Source organism: Gavia stellata, chromosome 25, assembly GCF_030936135.1.
Source record: "Gavia stellata isolate bGavSte3 chromosome 25, bGavSte3.hap2, whole genome shotgun sequence".
Classification (NCBI taxonomy): Eukaryota; Metazoa; Chordata; class Aves; order Gaviiformes; family Gaviidae; genus Gavia; species Gavia stellata.
In genome coordinates, this window is record NC_082618.1 from 6385000 (window position 1) to 6406023 (window position 21024).

The following is a 21024-nucleotide window of genomic DNA, read 5'->3' on the forward strand; positions in this document are numbered from 1 at the left end:
TGAGTTTCTGTCTCCCAGCTCTGCGTGCTGGGCTTCGTTATTGAGTCCGATACTTGCCATGGCAGTGCATTCCTGCTCTTGGGGTTGTGAAAATACTGCTCAAGGCTCTGCTTCCCCAGGGGTGTGGGTTCAGACCTGGGCTTTCAGTCCCTCTAAAGCTGGATTAAGCCGATTGCTTCATAGTTTTGTACTTGCAGATAGAAGTGAGTTAACGTACTCCAGAATGGCTTGGAGTGTGTGATGAAAACCTGTTGCACGTTGTCATCATTACGCAGTAGACTTTTAATGCTGTTTCTGCTGCATTCAGGTATTTCTGGACACCTAGGGATATACCAGATCTAGGCAGAACTGCATCTTTGGATCAAGCATACCGGGAAGAGGTGGTCGGGTTTATGGGAGGGCAACAGGCTCCTGCCCTCTTAAACGATTTTCTCTAATCCTAGCTGTGCTGTTATGTTAACAGACAGGAGTCTCCTGCCCTGAATGACTATGAAAGCAAACTTCAAAAAAAAAAAAACCAACACAGCAAAAAAAGTTCCTTTTGCATGTGAAACGCTTAAATGCCTCAAGGGTGGTGGTGGATTTGTAGCAGGAGGCTGTTCATGTGCAGAGGCGAAGTGCTTTTCAGCCTTTACACGGAATTGCCATGCTCTGAAAGTACCCTTTTTCTTAAAAACCCGAACCGTCTGCTCAGTTCCCCGAAAACCCCCACGCGTGCTCCCGCGTCGTGCCCCCCCGCGCGGAGGCGTGCCCGGCGTGGGGCAGGCGGGCCCGGAACCACTTCCCCCCGCCCGCAGCTCTTCTGGGTCACAGCCCTGCGGGGCCGCGCCGCCTCCCTCCTCCTCCTCCTCCTCCTCCTCCTCCCGGGCCGCGGCGGGGCCATGGGCCCCGCTCTCCTGCTCTGCTGCTGCCTGCTGGGCAGCGGCCGCGCCCTGCGGGGTGAGTGCGTGGCTGGGCCTGCCTCTGCCGCTCCCTCTGCCTCGGCTTGGTGCGGGGAGGACGTAAAAAGCGCTTCGTTTCTCCCTGCGGGGGTTCCTTTTCTTCTAACTGCAGCAAAGCGTTAATTTAAAGGAGCTGCCGTGCTGATTACACCTGAGTGCACCCGTTCCCTTCCCAGGAGAGACGCTGAAAGTGTGACTTTAAAGTATTTCAAGCTGCTTATAAAAAAAAAAGTAGACCTATACAAACGCTAATCATAGTCACTTCCTATATTGCGCTGTATGTCCAGTACATAAAGTGACTTTTTGGCAAATAACACACGCTGTCCTGTGCGGTCATGTTTAAAAATGCAAGTTCTCATACTGAATTTCTTCACTTTCAGCATTTGGACAGGATGAAAACATGGTGCAGCTGCCCGGGGGGACGTTTCAGATGGGATCCGCTTCCCTGGAGAAGAGGAACGAAGAGGGACCCGTCAGGTTGGTGACGGTGAAGCCGTTTGCTGTCGACAAATATCCCGTCACAAACAGGGATTTCAGGTAAGAGCGGAGGTTCGGGTCTGCCTGGCTCGCAGGGCCTGGGCGGCGCGGGCAGGGCGCGGGTGTTGGTGCCGGCTCTTTTGGGGCCGGTTCCCGGGGTCTGAAAGCCAACGCTTGGATGCTCCAGCACTTTCATTGGAACAAAAAAATGCCTTTGTCAGTAATAACTCGCCTCTATGGGTGTGGGCTGAAGCATCTTACCAGTGTAGCTTGCAAACATGCTTCCTTTTTTTCCTTTTTACTTTTTTCCTCCTTCTTTCTCCTCCTTCTTTCTTCTCCTTCTTCTTCTCCTTCTCCTTCTTCTCCTTCTCCTTCTTTCTTCTCCTTCTCCTTCTTTCTTCTCCTTCTCCTTCTTTCTTCTCCTTCTCCTTCTTTCTCCTTCTCCTTCTTTCTCCTTCTCCTTATTTCTCTTTCTCCTTCTCCTTCTTTCTCCTTCTCCTTCTTTCTCCTTCTCCTTCTTTCTCCTTCTCCTTCTTTCTCCTTCTCCTTCTTTCTCCTTCTCCTTCTTTCTCCTTCTCCTTCTCCTTCTTTCTCCTTCTCCTTCTCCTTCTTTCTCCTTCTCCTTCTTTCTCCTTCTCCTTCTTTCTCCTTCTCCTTCTTTCTCCTTCTCCTTCTTTCTCCTTCTTTCTCCTTCTCCTTCTTTCTTGCAAACATGCTTTTTTTGTGTGTGTCTTTTTCTTACTAATAGGGCTGCGCTGTTTCAGATTTCAGGTTCCTATGGGTTCAATTCCATTTGTAAATACATATTTTATAGAAGCCCTAGTACAGAGCCTAATAAATGTACTGGGGGAAATGCCTTTATTTGCCATGGCAGTGACAACGAGCCAACACTTCCACGCACCAGTAACTGCCCAGCAACACACAGGAATGGTAATTACTGCAACTTGGGCAACGGGGAAACGAATGGGACAGAAGCAGGGTGATGTTATTCAGCAGTATGTGACTTTTTTTTGCATTTTGGGGACATTTAGTTAACAGCAGCTGTAGGGTTTAGTGGCTTTTAAGGGATTTTTGATCTGTGCAATTGTTACATTTTGTGGAAGACCAGAGTGCAGGGTGAGTTTACTTGCACAGGTGACATAAAAAATGTCAGACCTGTGAACAGATGCAAATCGGACTGTTTTATCTGTTAAATCTGTATCAAACCGACTGGAGCTTTGCCGGGGAGGAGCCGGGACTCTCCGCAGAGGGGGTGCCTGTATGTCGTGTACGTTTTGCCTTGCTCTGAACTTGTTGCGTGTGCAGATCGCTGTATTTGGTGGTGTGACTCTTGACGAACTCTTACCCAGATGCCTGAGCATGTTGTATTTATGCCAGGGAGTTTGTTAGAGAAAAGAAATACAAAACAGAAGCAGAAGCATTTGGCTGGAGCTTTGTCTTTGAGGATTTCGTATCTGAAGAGCTGAAAAAAAAAGTCACGCAAAAACTGGAGGTAAATCTAAACCCCATGGGGATGAGTTTCAGTGATGATGTTGGAGATGGTATTTCTGATCACATCCCTGTCGGTATTGCTTTTCTGCTGAGTAGCAGCTACCTCTCAGTGCAGAGCCTGGTCCTTCTCAGTGGTTTTTGTTTAGTCTTGGGTTGTTTTGCTTTTGCAACTAACAGCAGGGTTGAGCCTGGGTTATTTATGGCCCTTCTCTGTTTCCATCCTCTCCAAACACTGTCAGACTGGACTCATGAGATGCTCCAGTGAGCTGGGAGAGAGCAAAGCACATTTCAAACTACTTTATTAAATCTTAAAATAGAAAAACTAAACCGCATGGGCTTCTTCCATCTATTTTCACTTTTAAAAGCAAATGCCTCTACTCCGTTGGAAAGCACTATCAAAACGTCTGTGATAACCCAGCTCAAACTGCAGCATTTAACCATTTCCAGACTAACAAGCGCTCTTTTTCATGCATGCTGCTGTAGGATGGGGGGGGGATGTCACCAGTTCAGCTTTAATCTGGTGTCGTTTCTTTTCCCAGTCTGCCCCTTGGTGGCTGCCCATCGAGAAGGCTTTTTGGCGACAGGTGAGTAAAAATCAGGTGCACTGAGTCCTCTCGTTGCTGGGAGCATGCGTGTGTTAGTGTGTGCTGAACCTTATCAACTGAAAAATAGGGAAAAAAAGTAGCATTTCTGGTTCCTGCATGTTTCCCGCCTTGGCCTGTTCTGTCCTTTATTCCCTTTTTAATTGAAAAGCTTATAACATCCATTAAAATCTGCTTGACGCAATTCCTCCCAGCCCTCGGGTCCTGGCTCCAGCATAAAGGACAGGCTGGATTACCCAGTGCTGCACGTGAGCTGGAACGACGCACGTGCGTTCTGCGCCTGGAAAGGGAAGAGGCTCCCGGCGGAGGAGGAGTGGGAGTTTGCTGCCAGGGGAGGACTGGAGCGTACGTACCACAAGCTCTGACCTTTTTCCAAACCAAGGCATCGAGTAATGTTAGTTCTAGCAGATCCAAACCTTCATCCAGGGATGTTTTCAAAGGTTAATCTGGGGGGGCTAAACCACCTCTTTTGGCCTGGGAGTCAAATTAATCATACTAATACTATAATAATAGGAAGAAGAAGTGGCTTATCTATGGTCTTAATGTATCTTCCCGAATGAAGCAGCTCTGCCAGATTGTGGGGGTGCTGCTGGACTCCCTGGCACGAGCGATGGTTGGTAAATGGGAAGCTGTTGCTGATTCCCGTCTCTCCTCACCTCCTTGGCAGTGTCTGTAGGGATTAGACCAACAAGCCCCGTTCATATAACCCCTCTCAGTGTCCTGAGCTGAGCAGAAAAGGAGGGTCATAAAACCCTGGTTAAAAATAGGCAAATGCAGAGGCTGGAGTGATGCAGGGTTAACGGGTCTCTCTTCCTCTTTGGCAGAAAGGGTGTATCCCTGGGGAAACAAGTTTCAGCTGAACCGTACAAATCTGTGGCAGGTAAGATCCTAAAAATCATCCTGTCTATGCTGAGCTCTTCTGAGGGTGTTTAACTCGACCACAGAGTGTGCGTGGCTGCCTGAGCAGGCTGCGTTGTCCTGGGAAGCAATTCAGGCTTATCTGCAGGGTACCGAAATTCAGCTCCTGGTGGGTTATTCGAAATACCCTTAGAGGGAGCAGACTCAGCCCAGCTGCCCTGAGAAGCCAGGATTTCAGTGCTTCCAAAAATTCATACATAACCAAAAATTCATACATAAATTTGTTTGAAAAGGGGGTTGTCTTGGGAGAACTTTAGATGGTTGATCTCCCCTTGTGGCCAGAGATGGTGCGTAGTGTTAATTTGCAATGGAGAGGTATTGTCATTATTTAAGTGTAACACGGTCCTGTGAAGAGCAGGGTCTCATGGAGTCTCCATGGTGCGTCTTTGCTTGGAGTGATCTTTCTTCCCGCAGGGTGAGTTCCCAAGGGTCGACACAGCTGAAGACGGTTATCACGGCGTCTCACCGGTGGCAGCATTCCCTCCTCAGAACAACTATGGTACGGAGCAGGCATCCCCGCCCTGGTGTCGGGAATGGCATCTGCTTCCTAATATCCATTATAAAATCCCTTAATTGTCGCAAGGTTTCAGATATGACATAGGATCACGTCAGCATCTTGATAGACTAACCAAGCCCAGCAAAAGCACTGATGGTTGTTACTGAAGTTGGCTGCTTTTGCTGGGCTTGGTTAGTCTATCAAGATGCTGACATGATCCCATGTCATCCCATGTCATGGGAAATGATGAGAACCATTAAAGGTCCAGTTGTAAACTGGGGCCAGTTTGCAATACAGTAAAGAGCTTCTGGTTCCCAGTCTCCCCATTAAACCGTGCTCTTCCAGTGATGCTTTGAATGTTGCGGCCCCCCTCCCATATGCCAAAGTGCTTTTGCAGCCCTTGCAAATGCGCCTTCATAATCCTGATGCAAAACCATCCGTGTCTCAGGGCTCTACGACCTGCTGGGAAACACCTGGGAGTGGACAGCGTCGGAGTACCTGACCCCAGGGCTCTCATCGAGGCAGCGTGCTCAGAACATGCAGGTCCTGAGAGGTGCCTCGTGGATTGACACTGCAGATGGGTCCGCAAATCATAAAGCTCGTGTTACTACCAGGTAGGTCTGTGCAGTGCCCAGGCACTGTCTCGCAGTGATTTCTTCTGGCTTGGTTTTAGTTGGAAGGGGGTTTTATTTTAAAAGACATTTGTTTGTTTCCTACTCAGTTTTTCTGAGCAATTAGGAAAACATACTTCAAATACTGCTAAAAATTTTCCTGCTATAAATACGTTCCTTACTGCTTCTCAAATCACGTCTATTCCATCAAGTATTTAGAATTAAATGCTTTTCTTGAAGTTATTCAAGACAAGTGGAAGACATTTCTAGTCTGTTATAGAGAGTCACCTTAAAGGATGTAAGCGTTAACTAGGAAGGATCCCTAACTTTGGGTCTCCTTTTTCCCATGAGAATGGGGAACACACCAGACTCAGCCTCTGACAACCTCAGCTTCCGCTGTGCTGCCGACATCCCGCCCGTCATGGCCGAGAAAAGCCGGACCAAACCCGAGCTCTGAAGGTCACTTGGGGAGACCTGAAGGCACTTTCTCCTGTGGAGACGAACAATAACCCCCAGCAGTCACTTTCATTAAACCCAGACAGTTTTAAAAATTAAAAATAAATAATTTCAACTAAAACTCCTGTCTGCACTGGGACATCTGGGCAGGAGCAGTGATGGGGAATGGCAGGCAGGGTGGATTGTCTTTAATGTCTTCTTGGGGTAGTAGAAACTACAGCTCTTCTGTTGGTGCTGTTTTAAATAAGCAGAGGGGTACATGTGTGTGGGACTGGGCCAGAGCTGCTCCAGCTCCTGCCCCAGCTGGAGTGAACGAACACCCGCAGCCCCCCCCGTGACCACTGGCATGGGGCAGCTGCAGGAGGGGAGCGATGGGGACATGTCCCTGGAAGGGAGACTCATGCATCGGTCCCCATCTCCTTGGGAAATCCCAACTTCGTAGCATCTGTTGAGCTTTCCCAGAAGTGAACCAAGGCACCTTTATTGACCCTTTAACAGTGACAAAATGATGTCTGCGCTCATTTCTCAGTGCATAGATGACACAAACTAGTGACCCGCCTTTCCCAGGTGTTATAACCAGCATAAGGGCTACAAAACAGCAGTGCACAAGCTCTGCTGCCAAATCTGACAGGACCAGGACCCCCGAGCATGTGAGAGGGCGAGGACACCGCGTCAGGTGCTGCTTATCCCTCCTCCACCTGTGACTGCCCCAAAAGGCTCTCGCTCTAGGGCTGAGCTGAGCCTTCCCTAGGCAGCTCTGCCGCTCCGAGCGCAGCGGGAGCTGCAGCTGGTTACGGCTCTATTAGAGGCAGCTTCTCCAAACCCATCCCTTGCACCAGGACATACCCCGGGGCAAATCACAGCTGTCTGCTGTGTTTGCATTTGCACCTGACCCGATGCCAGCCGTATCTCTTAAGAAAACACAAATCACCGCTTGGTTTTCAAAGATTTTACTCGCCTTAACTCTGAGCAAACTCATCAGCTTACGCAGCAGCAATCAAAACAGCCCTTCCTCGGCTGCCAGGGTCAGCAAAATGGCCTTGCAGGTGTTCTCGAAGAGGGCGGCTCTGTTCTGCGCCTCCCCCTTCTTCACCCAGTGCCGGTAGGTCCTGAAGGCACAGGCATCGATCAGCTTGCGGACGGGCTTCAGGGCGTATGGGTCCCGCACCACCAGCTCCCTGGTGACCGACTTGACCAGCCGGTACTGGTAGTAAATACGGACCGATGCCAGGACGGTCAGGCAGATCACCTGCAGCAGGAGCAGGGGGAACAGGCTGGAATTCGTGGCCAGTCCTACAACGGGACCAGATCAGCCCCAACGCCTCCCACATGGCTGCTATCCATGTGGAGGAGTCAGGAGGGAGCCCAGCTCCTGGCACAGGAATTTAGTCCCATGTGAGCGGTACGGGCTTTTTCCAGGTGTGCCCTTAACATCAAAACCGCAGGTCAGTCCTAAATGTGTCACCTAAAGCCACTTTGGGTACCTTTGAGCTGCCCCAATGGCTGGCTATAGGGAAGAGATAGGATTCCTCTGTTTTATCAACTTCTGCATCATTTGATACACCCGTGTGAAGTCAGGCTCACTGATTTCCCCTTAAAAGTGATCTTTTTCTTTTTGAATGGTTTGGGGTTTTTTTCTGAGAAGGAAGCAGGCTTTTCCCTTTTCTTATTTAATCCTCTTCTGTGAAAAAGCCCTTTGGAGGTACTAGAAAGTAAGCGAAATAGTGCTCGGAGAAGGGTCTCCACCCAGGCTGCCACATCCTGCCAAAGCCTGGGTCCATCAGCCTTCTTGAACTCCCAGTTTCTCCCAGCTCAGCTGAGAAACCTGTCCCACCACTCGGCTCCTGCAGCTCCCAGGCTCAGGGTCAGGTGCTGAGACACCCCCATACCCAACCTCACCTTAAATTTCCGGAAGGGGCTGAAGTGCCGGACCTCCTCCACGTCGTACTGCTGGAAGAAGGGGTGGGCCAGCGCCTCACCAGCCGTGTATCGCTTCCGTGGGTCCACCACCAGGAACCGGGAGATCTGCAAGAGGGCACTGGGTTGAGCTGAGGTATCCCAGGTGTCTGCACCCCCTCCCCAGGTTTTCCCATCCCCGAGCACCTACCAGGTCCTTGACGGTGTCCGAGCGATCGTCCCACTCTGGGGAGCCAAACTGGTAGTCTCCATTCATGATCATCCGCAGCATCAGCATCTGCTTGCGGTGCCAGAAGGGAGGCGAGCCGGCCAGCAAGGTGTACATGATCACCCCCGTGCTCCACCTGCGGACAGCCCAGACGGACCCTCCAGCCCCGGGCAGCACCCCAAGGGTGGCTCGGTGCCTTCCTCAACCAGGGCATGCTGTGCTTTGCCACCCTGGAAAACCAGGAGGATGCTGCCCTGTGTGGTGTCTGATGAGGGAGGCTGAGCTCACTGCTGAGGCTCGTTAGCCCTGATGGGTGATAAGGAGCAGGGGTGCCCTGCTGCTGGAGAGGGGTTTGGGGTTTTTGAGTTGAGCTGATGTGGAGCTGCTCTCTTGGATGCTGCAGGAGGATGTTGTGAGTTGGAGGCGTTTGCCTTTCTTGGGTTTTTTAGGGGAGGGAGAGGATGTGGGAGGGTGGGACACGGCAGTGCCAGCAAGGCTGGATGCTCTGGGGCTGTCTCAGCTCAGGCTGTGGTGTGCAAAGTGTCCTGGCACGGGGCTTCGTGGAGGTATTTAAACTGAAAAGGGGCTGAAGTGCCCTGGTGCATCTCAAGTGGCTGGTTATGGCTCTGACCGCTGCAGACCTGAGCCCAAAGCCACCAGGAATGGTGGCAAAGTCCCAGCAGGGCTCAGACTGGGTTCTGATGGGCTTTCCCGAGCTGGCTGCTCGTTTGGGGGCTGCCTCAGGTTTGTGTCTCACTATGGGGTGTGTTTGAAAAGCCCTGTGTCTTGGATTCCAGCCACTGAGTTGATTTTTGAGCAGAACCTGTTGCTTTCCCCCTTCCCTGATGGAGCAAAGTGGGGAGACAGGCTCCTCCCCAGGCTGCTTCTCCCCCAGCTCTGTGCCAGAGCCCCCTGGTCACCAGGACAGCCCCTCATGGCCCTCGAGGGCTTTTTTTGGTGCATCGTTTAATTCCTTCCAAACACTCAAACGGGTCCCCATCTGCACAACTCTTGCTGTGCCTCGAACCACGCATGTTTTGGGAACAGCCTGAGGGGTGCGGCAGGAAGGCGGGTGTCTCACTCACATATCGACCTCCTTCCCGTAGCCTTGGTGCTCGTCGTCCATGGAACACTGCAGGATCTCGGGGGCCAGGTAGCCAGGCGTGCCGCAGATCTCTGCAAAGACGGGGTAGAGCATCCCCCTGAGCCACCCAGGCGGGTTTGTGCCATCCCCACCCACCCCTGCAGTCGATGAGGGGGTCTGGATCCCTGGTGGGATCTTTGCAGTGATGGTGCTCCCAGGGAGTAACTGCCACTTGTGTGCATCTCGCTGGTGACTTTCTTTGGTGGATTACAGTGGCTAAAACGGGAGTGAAGAGAGCGATGGGGCGGATGCCCATTGTTGGTTATGTGGCTCTTCACAGGGTAGGAGTGGGAAAAAACCTTAATGTTGGGCAGTAAATGGATGGGGTGAGGGGGGTCAACTGGAGGGGGGAAAAAGCGGAAAGAATAGGATGTTTTTCCTTGTGGGCAGCAACTTCTTCATGGCGAGGAGTGAGGTGTGGAGGCTGTGCTGCAGGCAGAGCCGGGCTCGTGCGCGAGCAGGAGGGCACCGCAAGCCGACAGGCACCAATGTGCACCCGCAGCAGCGAGACCGGCCCCAAGGTGACAGTGGGGATGGACAGACTCCACCGACTCGCCACGGGCACTGAAGCAACGGGGTGGCCACGGGCCAGCCTGGCATCACCCCCGCCTTGCTGTCCTCCTACCTTTGAGCTTCTCGTTCTCTCGCAGCTGGCAGGAGAAGCCAAAGTCCGTCAGCTTAATGTTCATGTTGTCATCCAGGAGGATGTTCTCTGGCTTCAGGTCCCGGTGGACGATGTTGATGGAGTGGAGGTACTGGATCACTTCCAGCAGCGCACGCATGATCTTCCTGGGGATGGGTGACAGCACCTCTCCTAGCAGCAACACCCACAGGCACCGTGCTCCCGGGGACGGGGACAGGGACCACACAACTCAGCCCCTATGTCTGAGTGCAGGGGCACAGCCCAGGGTGCTGTTTTGCCTGTGGGTGCCATGCCAGCTGCACCGTCATCCTTTGAACCCGCGCTCTGCTTTTGCAACGTGATTTTCAGCCATCTGCATCTGGCCTTACCTGGTTTCCTTCTCACTCAAGGTGACTTTCTCAGTGAGGTAGTCGAAGAGCTCTCCTCTTTTCATCCTGTATGTGGGAGGGAAAAGGGAGGCAGGCAGCGGCTGTGCTGCAACAGCAAACTGGCCCCGAGCCCTTGAGGAGGATCGCCTGGGGGTCGCTGCCCGGTAACAGTCCCAGAGCACCCATTGCACAAAATAACAAGCTGATTTGTTAATAAAAAGGGGGTAAAAATGCTTCTGTATTGCCGAAAACATCAGGCAAAAGGAGGAAAGGCTATCCCCAGAGAAGGCATGTTTCAGCTGGGATATGCATGGGGCCCTCCCGGTGCCATCCCCCTCCGCTGATGTCCGTTGCGCTGCCCCAGCATCAGGAGTCGCAGCGTCACATGCGCCCTGGTCCCGCTGCACATATAAATAACCTGTGGGGACACATGATGGCTCCCACCAAAGGTTACGGGGAAACCTGAGCAGCGCTGAGCTGCTGACGGAGGAGAAACACTGCCGGCGGCAAGGCTGCAGTGAGCTGGCTCGCAACTATCAAGGCTCATTTCTACCTTAAGCAAGAGCTGGTTGTCCCCCTGCTTTGCCCTGTTTGGGCCATAAAAAGCTGGGGCGAGTGTTGGCTGGTGGCTGTCTGTAGAGCCGGAGTGGGCTTGGGGAGATGGTGCTGGGGTGACGGGCAAGGTGGTACTTACAGGTCAAACACCAAGAAGAAGAAAGTGCTGGATTCATAGCTGTCCTTTAGCTGGACTGCAATAAAACATGGGGGCTGTGAGCACAGTGTACAGCATGTTCCTGTCCATTAACGGACTAAAAATTCCTGATTGCTAATGGAATTAATGAGGAGTTGATCTTCATTAGTGTTTTGCTTGGGAGATCAGGAGGAGGATAGCCTGGGCACTGCTGGTGTGCGCGTGGCGGTAGAGCAAATGATGCTCTAAGCGGGTGCCCTGTGTTGCATTAGGACCATCGAAGGTCTGACCCTCCAGGGATTTCACCCCAAAAACCCTTCCTGGGGACACCCCGAAGAATAAATGGGGCAGAAAACCCCTTTGCCTTAATGCTCAGAGCCTGACTTACTGACGTTGGGGTGGCCCGAGACTTTCCGGAGAATGTCGATCTCTTTAGCGGTGGCTTCTCGCAGTTCCTGCACCTCCTTGGGGGATATGTTACCTGCCGTGATGTCAATAATCTTCACGGCATACTCCTGCCGGGTGGTTTTGTGAATGCACCGACGGACAACGCTGCTCACCCCCCTGCCAGGGATAACACAGACAAGATTGGGGCTTCCATTCCTCCCCGTCCAGCCCAACTTTGCGGCCGTGCCATTGGCACCTGGGCTAGCTGGTATTCTCGTGCACGAGTGGGTCTCGCTCTGTTACCCTGTCTTGCTGGGACAGGAGATTTTGAGCTGATGGAAAGTGCTGCTCCGTGCTATTTTCAACCCCATGCTGCTATGGGCCCTGTTTGTATCAGATTCCCAGGAGATGCTGTTCCTATCGGGTACTGGCGTACGTGAAACCACGGTTTGCCAAAAACAAGCTTTACCTGCCCAAAACCTCCTTCGGCTCATATTTTTCATAAAACTCCTTGGATGAGTTCCAGTCCGGTAAGTCTTCTTCCTTGGTCATCTCTGGCTCCTGTCTGGTGGCACTCTGGGCTCGTCTGCTGGCAGAAAGGGGCTGCAAGGAGAAAAGAGCAAGGATGGGTGCTTGCTGCACCTGGGGCAGGGACCCTCCATCCCTTCCAGAGGAGAAAACTTGGAGGAGGGAGGAGGAGGATGATCCTGGACGACAGACCAAAGGGGATCTTTCGCGCGTCGGAAAAGCAAAGCTTTGCCCTTGGGACTCCGTGGAGATCCCATTGAGAACAGGAGAAATCCGACCGGATCCCCCGTAGCCTGGCTGTCCCCGGGGGCAGAAACAGCCTGGCTGGGGCCAAGGCTTTGGGAAGTGCTGCAGCACCTCAACACCTCATCCCTTCCTGCAGAGCACCCGCACCCAGCTCACAGGGCATTGTCCTCCAGCTCCTGCCATGTGCCAAGGGCTATGCCACACTTCTCCTGGTTCCTCCCACCTGGGAAAGCGATTTAATTAATTTTCTGAGACTCCCATGGGGAAAGCGCTGGCTGAGCTGCACCTCAAGCTCGCAAAGGTGCACAACAGCAAGGCGATGCTGGCACAGCAGGTCCAAAGGTCCCCAGCAGCAGCAGCAGCAGCCCCCAGAAACGTCACCCCACGACAACACCACCCAAAGACCCCTGCGAAGTGCTGAAATCTGCCTTGCCTTTTCTTTTCCTCCTTTTTTTTCCCTCCCCGATTATTTTTAAGATGACAAAGTTGTCCGGAATGGTTTGGCTGAGAACAAGGAGGAAAAAATAGTGTGTAAAGTGAAGGGAAAAGGGACTAAGGAGGGAAAATAGGTGGCAAGGGTTGGCGAAGCAGCGTGGGGGGCTCAGCGGGTCAGGGTGCAGGCAGGGGACCGGGTGCCTGGGGACAGCCAGCGCTGCGGGGTCAGCCGGGGCTGAGCCAGCCTGAGGACAGCAGCTGAGCGAGCTTCCTCGGCCACACACGTACAGCTGCCAGCAGCCTCCAAAACTCCTGAAAGGCTTTTGTCCCATTTCTTTTTTCCTTTTTTGGCTTTTTTTTTTTTTTTGATGTGTGCTGCCATTGCTGGAGGAGGAGCGGTATGACAGTATTTTGATAGAGGGGGGGAAAAATAAGCAGTAGTCCTGATCCCTAATTTTCACCGGCGTTTCCCTTTAAGCCCTGGGAACTGGACGTCCTCAGCTTGTTCCTGTGCCCGGCATTGCTGAAATCCCGATTGTCTGGGTCCAGCTGCTCCACAAACAGACACAGAGACCAAGCAGCTAGTGTGGAAAGCAGCTCTTACAAGCTCGGACAGCCGAGGTGTCACTTTGGGGTGACAGCTTGCTGCTGGGGGAGAGAGAGAGTAGGTGGGCAGGAGAGCCCCGGAACTGCGGGTTTTCCTTTGCCCTTTTCTCCGAGGTGGCAATAATTCTGCCAGGATGCTCCCAGGCAGGTTTGCATCTCCAAGTGCATTTAAATCTTATTATCAAAGCGTATCCATCCTGACCTGGTTATAAGGACTGTTGCTGTGATTTAGGTGTCTGTCCGCTGCTGGGCAGGATGTCTAACAAGGGCTGGAGCATTTCTAAACAGCCATGAGTTTGTTAATTTATAAAATTTTAGCTGTTGGAAATATTGTGAGCAATGCTGAACCAAATCGGGGCTGAAATGATAAATGAGAGGCAGGACTGGGGAGTAGGGAAAAGAAAGTCTCTCTGAGGTGGGGGAGAACCAACAACTTTGATTTTCTTTGAAGCGGAAAATCAAAGTGCGGGTGGTTGGTGGTGTTGAAGGGCTGGAGGGTGGGGAGCATCTGCGGAGCGCTGCCAGGGGAAGCCTGGGGTCTGCGGTGCCTTCTTCTGGGAGGGGAGAGCCCGGGAGTTTGTTTAAAACATCCCGGCGTTATATAAGCAGCTGGTACAGAGCACTAACAGGATAAGCCGGTGTTATTATTGGAGCTGTATGAGCTCCATGGGAGTTCAAGGGGGGAAAAAAGGGGGTCGGGGAGGGGGGTGAGGCTTCTGCCTTGAGGCAGAGAGGGAGGAATGCCAACGGGGCCGGCGCTGGGCATTGCCACCCGGCGTGTGCCCGGCCCGCTGCTGTGACACGGGGGTTGAAAGGTTCGTCTTGCACTAACATGCCAATATTTAGCGTGGGCTCTCCAGGTTTATCTCGATAAAGTCAGCTTTTAGACCAGCACGGGAGTGCCCCCCCCTCCCTCCCCAACCCCCCCCCGCCCCCCGCAGCACCCCCGGCAAAGCCCCCCCGCCCCGGGGAGGGGGTTCTGCCCCCAACCCTCCCGCTTCGGCGGGGGCACGACAGCGAGGAGCCACCGCAGCCCCCGGGGGGCTCGGCGAGGAAGGAACGCTTGAAATACTCGGGAAAGCAACCTACACCCCCCCCCCCCCCCCCCGCCCCTAAAGCACCGTCTCCCGCAGCCGGTTATCTCCCGAAGACGGGAGAGCGGCTCGGCCGCCGGCCTCACCTCGCTGCGGGCAGCGGGGGTCCGCCCGCGCCCCCGCCTCGTCCCCGGGCCTCGGGCGGGCGATGGCGGGCGAAGGGCAGAGGCCGGGGTGGGCCTCGGGCCGGGGAGCTGCCGCCCGCCGCCGGCCGCTCGCTCAGGGCCGCCCGCCGCTGCCGCCGAGCCAAAAATAAAGCGCAACGCCACTTGGCAGCCGCGGCCGGCGGGCGGGCATGCCGGGCACCGGCCTGAGGTGGGGTTCGCCCCGCTGCGGGGGGGGGGGGGGGGGGAGCCCGTAGCCGCGCCCCGGGGAAGGCGGCGGGGAGCCGGGGGAGAGGAGCGGCCGCGGCGCGGAGCGGAAGAGCCGCGCAGGAGCGCGGAGCTCGGGGACTTCCTCCGCCGCACCGCCAGCCTTAACCCTTCCCTGCGCCGGGCTCAGCCCCGCAGCCGAACCGCCGCTTCGCTTCGTGGCCAAGCGGCGGTGCTGCGGGGGGGCTCCGCTCCCCCCGGGGCTCCGCTCCCTCCCGGGGCTCGGCTCCCCCCGGGGCTCGGCTCCCCCCGGGCTCGGCTCCCCCCCGGGGCTCGGCTCCCCCCCGGGGCTCGGCTCCCCCCGGGCTCGGCTCCCCCCCGGGGCTCGGCTCCCCCCGGGGCTCGGCTCCCCCCCGGGGCTCGGCTCCCCCCGGGCTCGGCTCCCTCCCGGGCTCGGCTCCCTCCCGGGGCTCGGCTCCCCCCGGGGCTCGGCTCCCTCCTGCCGGCTCTCCCGCGTGGGCTGGTGCTTTCCAAGCCCTGCGAGCTGCAAACTCTTCCCCCGACCGCGCTGTGCTTCTCCCAAAGGCTACAGACATCTCCCTGCCCGCTCGGGATGGGTATTTCAGGGGTGTCTGCTGCAAACTCAGCAGCAGCCCAGCGCAGGCGTTTCTGGCCCAAACTGTTGTTCTTTCTCTTCACCAAGACAGTGAAACACCTGGCAACTGAGAGGTGAGCTTGATCAGCAGATCTCCTGTCACCAGAAAAGGTAGTTGTGACCTTGTCCCCCATGTTTGAGGTAACCCTTCCCCATTTTGAACACCGATTTTATCTTTTCACTTCCAGGGACTGCAGATGAGGAAATGAAGGCTTTTAGGAACACGCAAGAATACCCAACGGCATAAAAGCAGTTCAGGAAAAACAGGTCACGCTATTTAAAGTATTTTTAACAGGAATTGCACTTTTTGGTGCAAGGTTGTTCCCCACTGCGCTCCCCCCCATGACAGTACACCTTCCTGGCACTCGCCATCCTCCGCCGCCTTGTAGGGTTTGCAATACGGCTGAAGTGCAGGAGGGTGTTCACTCTGCAGGCTCCAGCAATATTTGCAGGGCATGAGCTGGCTGCTCCCTCTGATGGAAAAAGGAAGGTTTGCACTTTGCATCAGTAAGTACTTTTTAAATGGAGATTATTATTATTTTTTTTTCATGCAGCGGCAGCAGCTTTGTCACTTGCCTAATCCGGGTGGGAGGAGGGAGAGGCCACACCAGCCACAGGCAGCAGGACCTCGTGTCTCAGTCCAGACTCCCAACACAAGATGAAGAAAAACCTACAGCCTCTGCTTGTGTTACTGGGAACTGCCAGTCTGATGCAAGACCGCGTGGTCTCAGAAGTGCACAGCTGCTTGATAGCACATAGGCTTGCTCAGGTAATAGCCTACCACAGAGATCCTCCCTGAGCAGAGGGAAGATATTTCTCAGAATCTCTTGAATTTGAATATAGAACTTGTTTTTAAAAGTATGACAAGAGGCTGTTGAGGAACTGAGACCCACTGCATGCAGAATAGCATGGAGTCAGACACAGCCTTCCCTGTCGCTACGTGTTTTAATCAGCAGTGGGGTTCAAATGCTCAAGCAGGAGATGTCTGGCAACCGCTGAGCTATGGGTGCTCCTGAACAGAAGTCTGCCAAAATCAGTGTTTGCCTGCTCACCCTTCAGACTCAACTCCAAAGTCCACCAAAGCAAGGTACTTCTAGAGAGAGAAGTTTATTTATACACCGTATCACTTACATTCAACACAACAATCAGCAAACCGGTTAATCTAAATTAGCTCATTCTGCTTTATTGTTCAGTCTTCCATTTTGTGCTAAATTAATTTGCGGCTGTAAATGGTATCACATCTGTAGCGGCTATGGCAAGAATCAAGCCACGAGAAGGACAATAGTGTGAATATATGAACTAACAAGATATCAGACAGCTTTAGACTTTATTACTGAAGCTTTTTTTCATTCATAGGTCAGTTCTTATGGTCTTCAGCAACCTTGTTCTGAAGGCTTAAGCTAAACCTGTAAGGTAAGAAGTTATCACAGTTAATCACAGCAAGTTTTGAATCCCTGAATGGCAGGTGCTCTTCCTTGCTACAAGGCAGATGTATGTTAGGGTGTTCCTTCTCCCCTCATCTATTTGCTGGGATTTACTGAACTGCAGACTTCAGCAGTCCATCCCAACACCAGCATCCAGCAGTCTCCATTCTTCCAGGTCAGGATGGTTTGTCGCTTGTGCCAACCAGGTGCTTGCTGCAGGCCAGCAACACTACGCTGCTTCTCCAAGCCTGCTGCCACCACTCCCAAATTGTCAGCTTCAGTCCATGCACCAACACAAAACCTTCAGGAATTCATCCTCTCTCCACCCCACCACCTCCAGCTACATGTACAGGACCAAAACAGGAAGCCAAACAGAACAGCAACTTGCTTTAACTGACTTCAGTGTATGTGCTCTGTATCAATCCCCGTTCTTTACCAGATGGACTGAGAAAAACCAGGACATTATTCCCACAATAATTTTACTGATTAGCTCATTTAGCAGTTGCCTGGTAGCACTGTCTACTTACCATTAGCAAACCTGCACTGCTTCAGTACTTCGCTGAAGCCCTCACACAGCTTGAGGTCAGTCTGGTTCTGCGCACACTCCAGGAATTGTTTCATTTCATACTGGCAAGGAGCAAACTGCGACTGCTGCTGCTGCTGGTAGGCAGGCTGAGCTGCCTGGGGCTCCTGAAATGGCAGACACCTCCATAAGCACCCTTGCAACAGCTCCAGCCTACGAAGGCACACCACCCCCTACTTGCTGTGTATTTCTTCCCTGCATTTTAATCAAAATGTTGTGGTTTTAAATGGAAAACAAATAATGGGCTGACATACAAAAGTTTCCAGCAGTGGCATGACATATCCTGAACAGTTTTTTAAGTTACAAACACAGAGGTAGCTCTGGAGAGCATCTGGGCAAGATAACAGCATTATCTTAATGTTTGAACAGCACAAAAAGGTCTGGCAAAGATCCTACAGTCATCAGACCTGGAACACGGAAATCCTGTCAAATCAGAGGGGTACTACAGTAGAAAATAACACTAATACCCTACCACAAGCACATATCACTCATGCATCCCTTTGAACTACTTTTAAGGTACTCATGGTGACTGTGGTCATTCCCTTGGAGTCTGAGTCACTAAAGTTACCCCAGCTTTCCCAGCCATGGTTTGCGTGGTCTTTATGTCTATAGCAATTACATCAGCCTATACATAAATGACAACCCAAATTAACTGCGCCTCATTAGTTGGTGTCCAGTTGTGCTTTCTCTTACCTGATAAGTAATATCAGGCCTCGCAGCTTCAGAGCTGCTTCCTCCACCAAATCCTCCTGTAAGCGCATGACCTACGGTATGGCCTACAGCAGAGCCTACAGCAACTCCGGCAGCAGTTGTAGCCATCTGGGCCATCAGACCAGGCTGCTTCGGTGCAGGAGCTGCCACAGCAGAAGCCGGTGCCGCTGCTGGGACGGGCGCCCGAGCAGCCGGCGCAGGTGATGCAGCTCTCATTTGTGGTGCCCGACTGCAAGGACATAAAGAGAAACCTCACACCATCACTCCAAACTCAAACCGGGCAGAGGCCACCTGGTTGGAGGACACAAGCATTTGCAGTTCCTCCTTGGTACAGCCTCCACGTTGATGGCAAGAACTCAAATGTTCTGCGGGTGATTTATGCACAACGGGGCAAAGTTTACGGGCTTCTTTTTGGCTGTTTTAAAGACGAGCCGCACCCCCACACCCCAAAGGACTGCGCTATTTTGCGGGAAATCAGATATAACCTGAAAGGGGCTGATTAAATAGGGCCTTAACGCTCAGGCACTGGATGGCCAGGCCCAGCCGCCAAGCGAGGGCCGAGGAGATCCACTTCCATCCCCGCAAAGCGCCTACCCCCGCTCCGCTAACCCAAGCTCAAAGCAGCCGGGTCACCCCCGCCCCGCCATGCCCGTTACCCCCAGCCCGGCGCGTCACCCAACCCCCGAATGGCGGAAAGGCCTTTGCCGCCTGCGGCCTACACGGGGGCCGGGAGGGAGGCGAGCGGAGGGGAGGGAAGGGGCCCAGCGGCCCTCACCTGGCGGGAGGCGCCACGCGGGACGTGCGGCTCCGGCCGCCCCTCGGCATCGCGGCGGACAAGGTTTGCTGAGGTGCCCTGAGGAGAGGAGAGAGACGCCGGCCCGACGCCGACCACCAGCCGCCACCTCTGAAGGTCACCCGACACCCGCCGCGCGTGCCTGCGTCACTGCCGTAACGCCGCGCGGGGAGGCGGGGCTTTGCGCAGGCTCCGCCCCCTCCACCGCCCGCCTGAGGCGCTGCCCCGGAGCGGGAAACGGCGGTTTGAGGGAGCGATGGCGGCGGGTCGCTGTGTGCAGCGGCGGTTTGAGGGAGCGATGGCGGCGGGTCGCTGTGTGCAGCGGCGGTTTGAGGGAGCGATGGCGGCGGGTCGCTGTGTGCAGCGGCGGTTTGAGGGAGCGATGGCGGCGGGTCCCTTTGTAAAAATAAGCGAATAAACCGTGTTTAAACGTGCGCCTGCCCTCCAGAGTCTCTCCCTCTGGAGAAGCCCAGAGGCTGCACGCGGGACACCGCCAAGGAGCCTCCAAAAGCCCTTCAGCCTTTCGCAGAATCGCAGAGTTTCACCCCAAAGGCCGGGGTTTGCCGCCGTCCACCCCAGAAAGGAGCGAGGGCACCTCCTGCGTGCCTCAGCCCCGTGCGCAATACCGTCTGCACGGGCTGGCACCTGTTCTTCGCCTTTGTGTTTTCTGAGACACTGTATTTTGAGGGCTGTCTGGTTTAATTTATTTATTAAAGTATTAATTTACTATTTTTTTATTCAGCAGCTCTAGCATGGGATGCATCATGACAGTGCCATGGTCGCCGGTCACTCCAGCAAGGCCTAACCCCCTCTCAGCTGTCCCTGGGGGTCTGCAGACCTGAATCAGGGTTTGGAAGGTAGCTGCTCTTTAAAAAAGAGAAAAAAAATAGAAAAAGGTCTGGGAAGTTTGGAGACAGATGGTGAAAGACAGCTTGAAAAGACTGGTATTGCGTAGTTTAGGGAGGGGAGCGCAATAAAAATAGCAAATAGAAGAGAATAAATAAAAGGCCTTCCACTGTGCAGTCATGACACTAGATCCAGAGCTGTTACGATGAAGTGAACGGCACTGCACTTACTTTGTTAAATGGAGGGAGTTCTTTAGACAAAACACAAATGTGTTTTGGAATCTGCTATGAGTTACTAACCTGAACAGAGCTTTAGAAAAGAATGAATCATTTAATAAGGATAAGGAGAAAGGCAGAGGTTATGTCATATAACTTGGAATATAATTGAAATATAGTCCCTAGAGTTTACTACCTAAGTCAAGATATACCAGAGGTAAAACTGTTCTGCTGAAATCTGATCCCTACTTAGTCAGTTAATACAGCTCATAAGTTGTTTGGGGTTTTTTCATCTAAACCCCGATGAAAATAATGAAAAGGGTCCAGATGACTAACATACACAGGATTAGAGCTAATGAGTTCATAAACTCTCAAATTAGGCTCAACAGAAAGTGAAATTTCAAACAACTCTGTTTCCCATTATAAGCAAGCACCTCACTTCTCATCCTTAGATTACGTATTACACACATTCATCCCCAAAATGCGGTTGCCATCCTGCAACATTATCACTTCATTATAAAGCCGTTATCATGACAAAAAATTGTGTGTTCACAATTTTTTCAGTTGTAAGGGAGGTAGCTACATAAGACCAGTCATTTCAGCAGCTTGTATCTAAGGGGAGGTAACTAGTCTGATGATGGAAGCACTAATATTGTGAGTTTATATAGCAACGGTAATCCAAAAGCAAAGCTTCGGTCAGAAAAGCAGTTGCTGTTGATGTAAAAATTATTAGGCAATAAATATAAATAAATATTTAATATCCAGAACAGCAGCATCCACCTAAGTCCAGACTGCTGGCATTACTGCAGGAGCTCGTCTGCACGCATCTTCTCTCTGGTTCTTTTACTCTTGGCCTCCCTCCATTTTGGCTGCTTCCTCAGCAGCTCTGGGTTTGGGGTTTTGTCAAGTGCCTGCGAAGCATTATGAGTTTTGCACTCCAGACAGACAGTAACTTATTCCCTTCAGATTTGGCACTTTCCCTCTGGCGGTTGGCGCGGGATGCCCACGGATAGCTCCCGGAGTAAGGCAGAACTGCTCAGAGCCTGGCTGGGCAGAGCTCAGCTCCGCTCCTCCACCTGCTGCTGCCAGCCTGAGCGATGCTTCCAGCGCCCAGCGCCCCATGGCGTCCATTGGGTCGACAAAAAGGAAAAGCTTTGACTAGACCTCATCTTGCTTAAGGGCCAAGCTATAAACATATGAGATTGGGTGATTTCCTTCAGCTTTAGT

At 53.0% G+C, this 21024-nt stretch overlaps 3 protein-coding genes across 3 annotated transcripts; 1 reads left to right on the top strand and 2 right to left on the bottom strand.

Moving 5' to 3' along the window:
- The first annotated feature begins 881 nt into the window (after nucleotides 1–881).
- Nucleotides 882–6064, top strand: SUMF2 (sulfatase modifying factor 2). The gene is made up of 9 exons (XM_009808899.2): nucleotides 882–939; nucleotides 1322–1478; nucleotides 2796–2910; nucleotides 3449–3493; nucleotides 3706–3856; nucleotides 4336–4391; nucleotides 4844–4928; nucleotides 5374–5539; nucleotides 5888–6064. Exons 1-9 carry the CDS (start codon nucleotides 882–884, stop codon nucleotides 5991–5993), a joined length of 939 nt encoding a protein of 312 aa, XP_009807201.2. The 3' UTR covers nucleotides 5994–6064.
- Nucleotides 6065–6932: 868 nt separating this feature from the next.
- On the bottom strand, nucleotides 6933–14369 carry PHKG1 (phosphorylase kinase catalytic subunit gamma 1). The gene is made up of 10 exons (XM_059829324.1): nucleotides 14346–14369; nucleotides 11820–11953; nucleotides 11352–11527; nucleotides 10967–11021; nucleotides 10273–10338; nucleotides 9887–10050; nucleotides 9203–9293; nucleotides 8100–8253; nucleotides 7892–8017; nucleotides 6933–7241 (listed from the first exon to the last, which is right to left on the bottom strand). Exons 2-10 carry the CDS (start codon nucleotides 11900–11902, stop codon nucleotides 6990–6992), a joined length of 1167 nt encoding a protein of 388 aa, XP_059685307.1. The 5' UTR covers nucleotides 11903–11953; nucleotides 14346–14369; the 3' UTR covers nucleotides 6933–6989.
- A 1944-nt stretch (nucleotides 14370–16313) lies between these two features.
- Nucleotides 16314–18849, bottom strand: CHCHD2 (coiled-coil-helix-coiled-coil-helix domain containing 2). The gene is made up of 4 exons (XM_059829356.1): nucleotides 18719–18849; nucleotides 17926–18172; nucleotides 17177–17339; nucleotides 16314–16631 (listed from the first exon to the last, which is right to left on the bottom strand). The coding sequence occupies exons 1-4, from the start codon at nucleotides 18766–18768 to the stop codon at nucleotides 16621–16623; spliced, it is 471 nt and encodes a 156-aa protein (XP_059685339.1). The 5' UTR covers nucleotides 18769–18849; the 3' UTR covers nucleotides 16314–16620.
- Between the last annotated feature and the right edge of the window lie 2175 nt (nucleotides 18850–21024).

Bases quoted from the DNA above. Each gene is read 5' to 3' on its own strand.
- SUMF2 (XM_009808899.2), top strand. From the start codon at position 882: ATGGGCCCCGCTCTCCTGCTCTGCTGCTGCCTGCTGGGCAGCGGCCGC. The intron at 3,494-3,705 runs GTGAGTAAAAAT...AATTCCTCCCAG, and splicing joins AGAAGGCTTTTTGGCGACAG to CCCTCGGGTCCTGGCTCCAG. The intron at 5,540-5,887 runs GTAGGTCTGTGC...TTTTCCCATGAG, and splicing joins AAAGCTCGTGTTACTACCAG to AATGGGGAACACACCAGACT.
- PHKG1 (XM_059829324.1), bottom strand. From the start codon at position 11,902: ATGACCAAGGAAGAAGACTTACCGGACTGGAACTCATCCAAGGAGTTT. The intron at 8,018-8,099 runs GTAGGTGCTCGG...GCCCTCTTGCAG, and splicing joins CGGACACCGTCAAGGACCTG to ATCTCCCGGTTCCTGGTGGT. The intron at 7,242-7,891 runs GTGAGGTTGGGT...CTCCTGCTGCAG, and splicing joins GCCCCTTCCGGAAATTTAAG to GTGATCTGCCTGACCGTCCT.
- CHCHD2 (XM_059829356.1), bottom strand. From the start codon at position 18,768: ATGCCGAGGGGCGGCCGGAGCCGCACGTCCCGCGTGGCGCCTCCCGCC. The intron at 18,173-18,718 runs GTGAGGGCCGCT...ATGTCCTTGCAG, and splicing joins CGCGTGGCGCCTCCCGCCAG to TCGGGCACCACAAATGAGAG. The intron at 17,340-17,925 runs GTAAGAGAAAGC...CTGCCATTTCAG, and splicing joins GGCCTGATATTACTTATCAG to GAGCCCCAGGCAGCTCAGCC.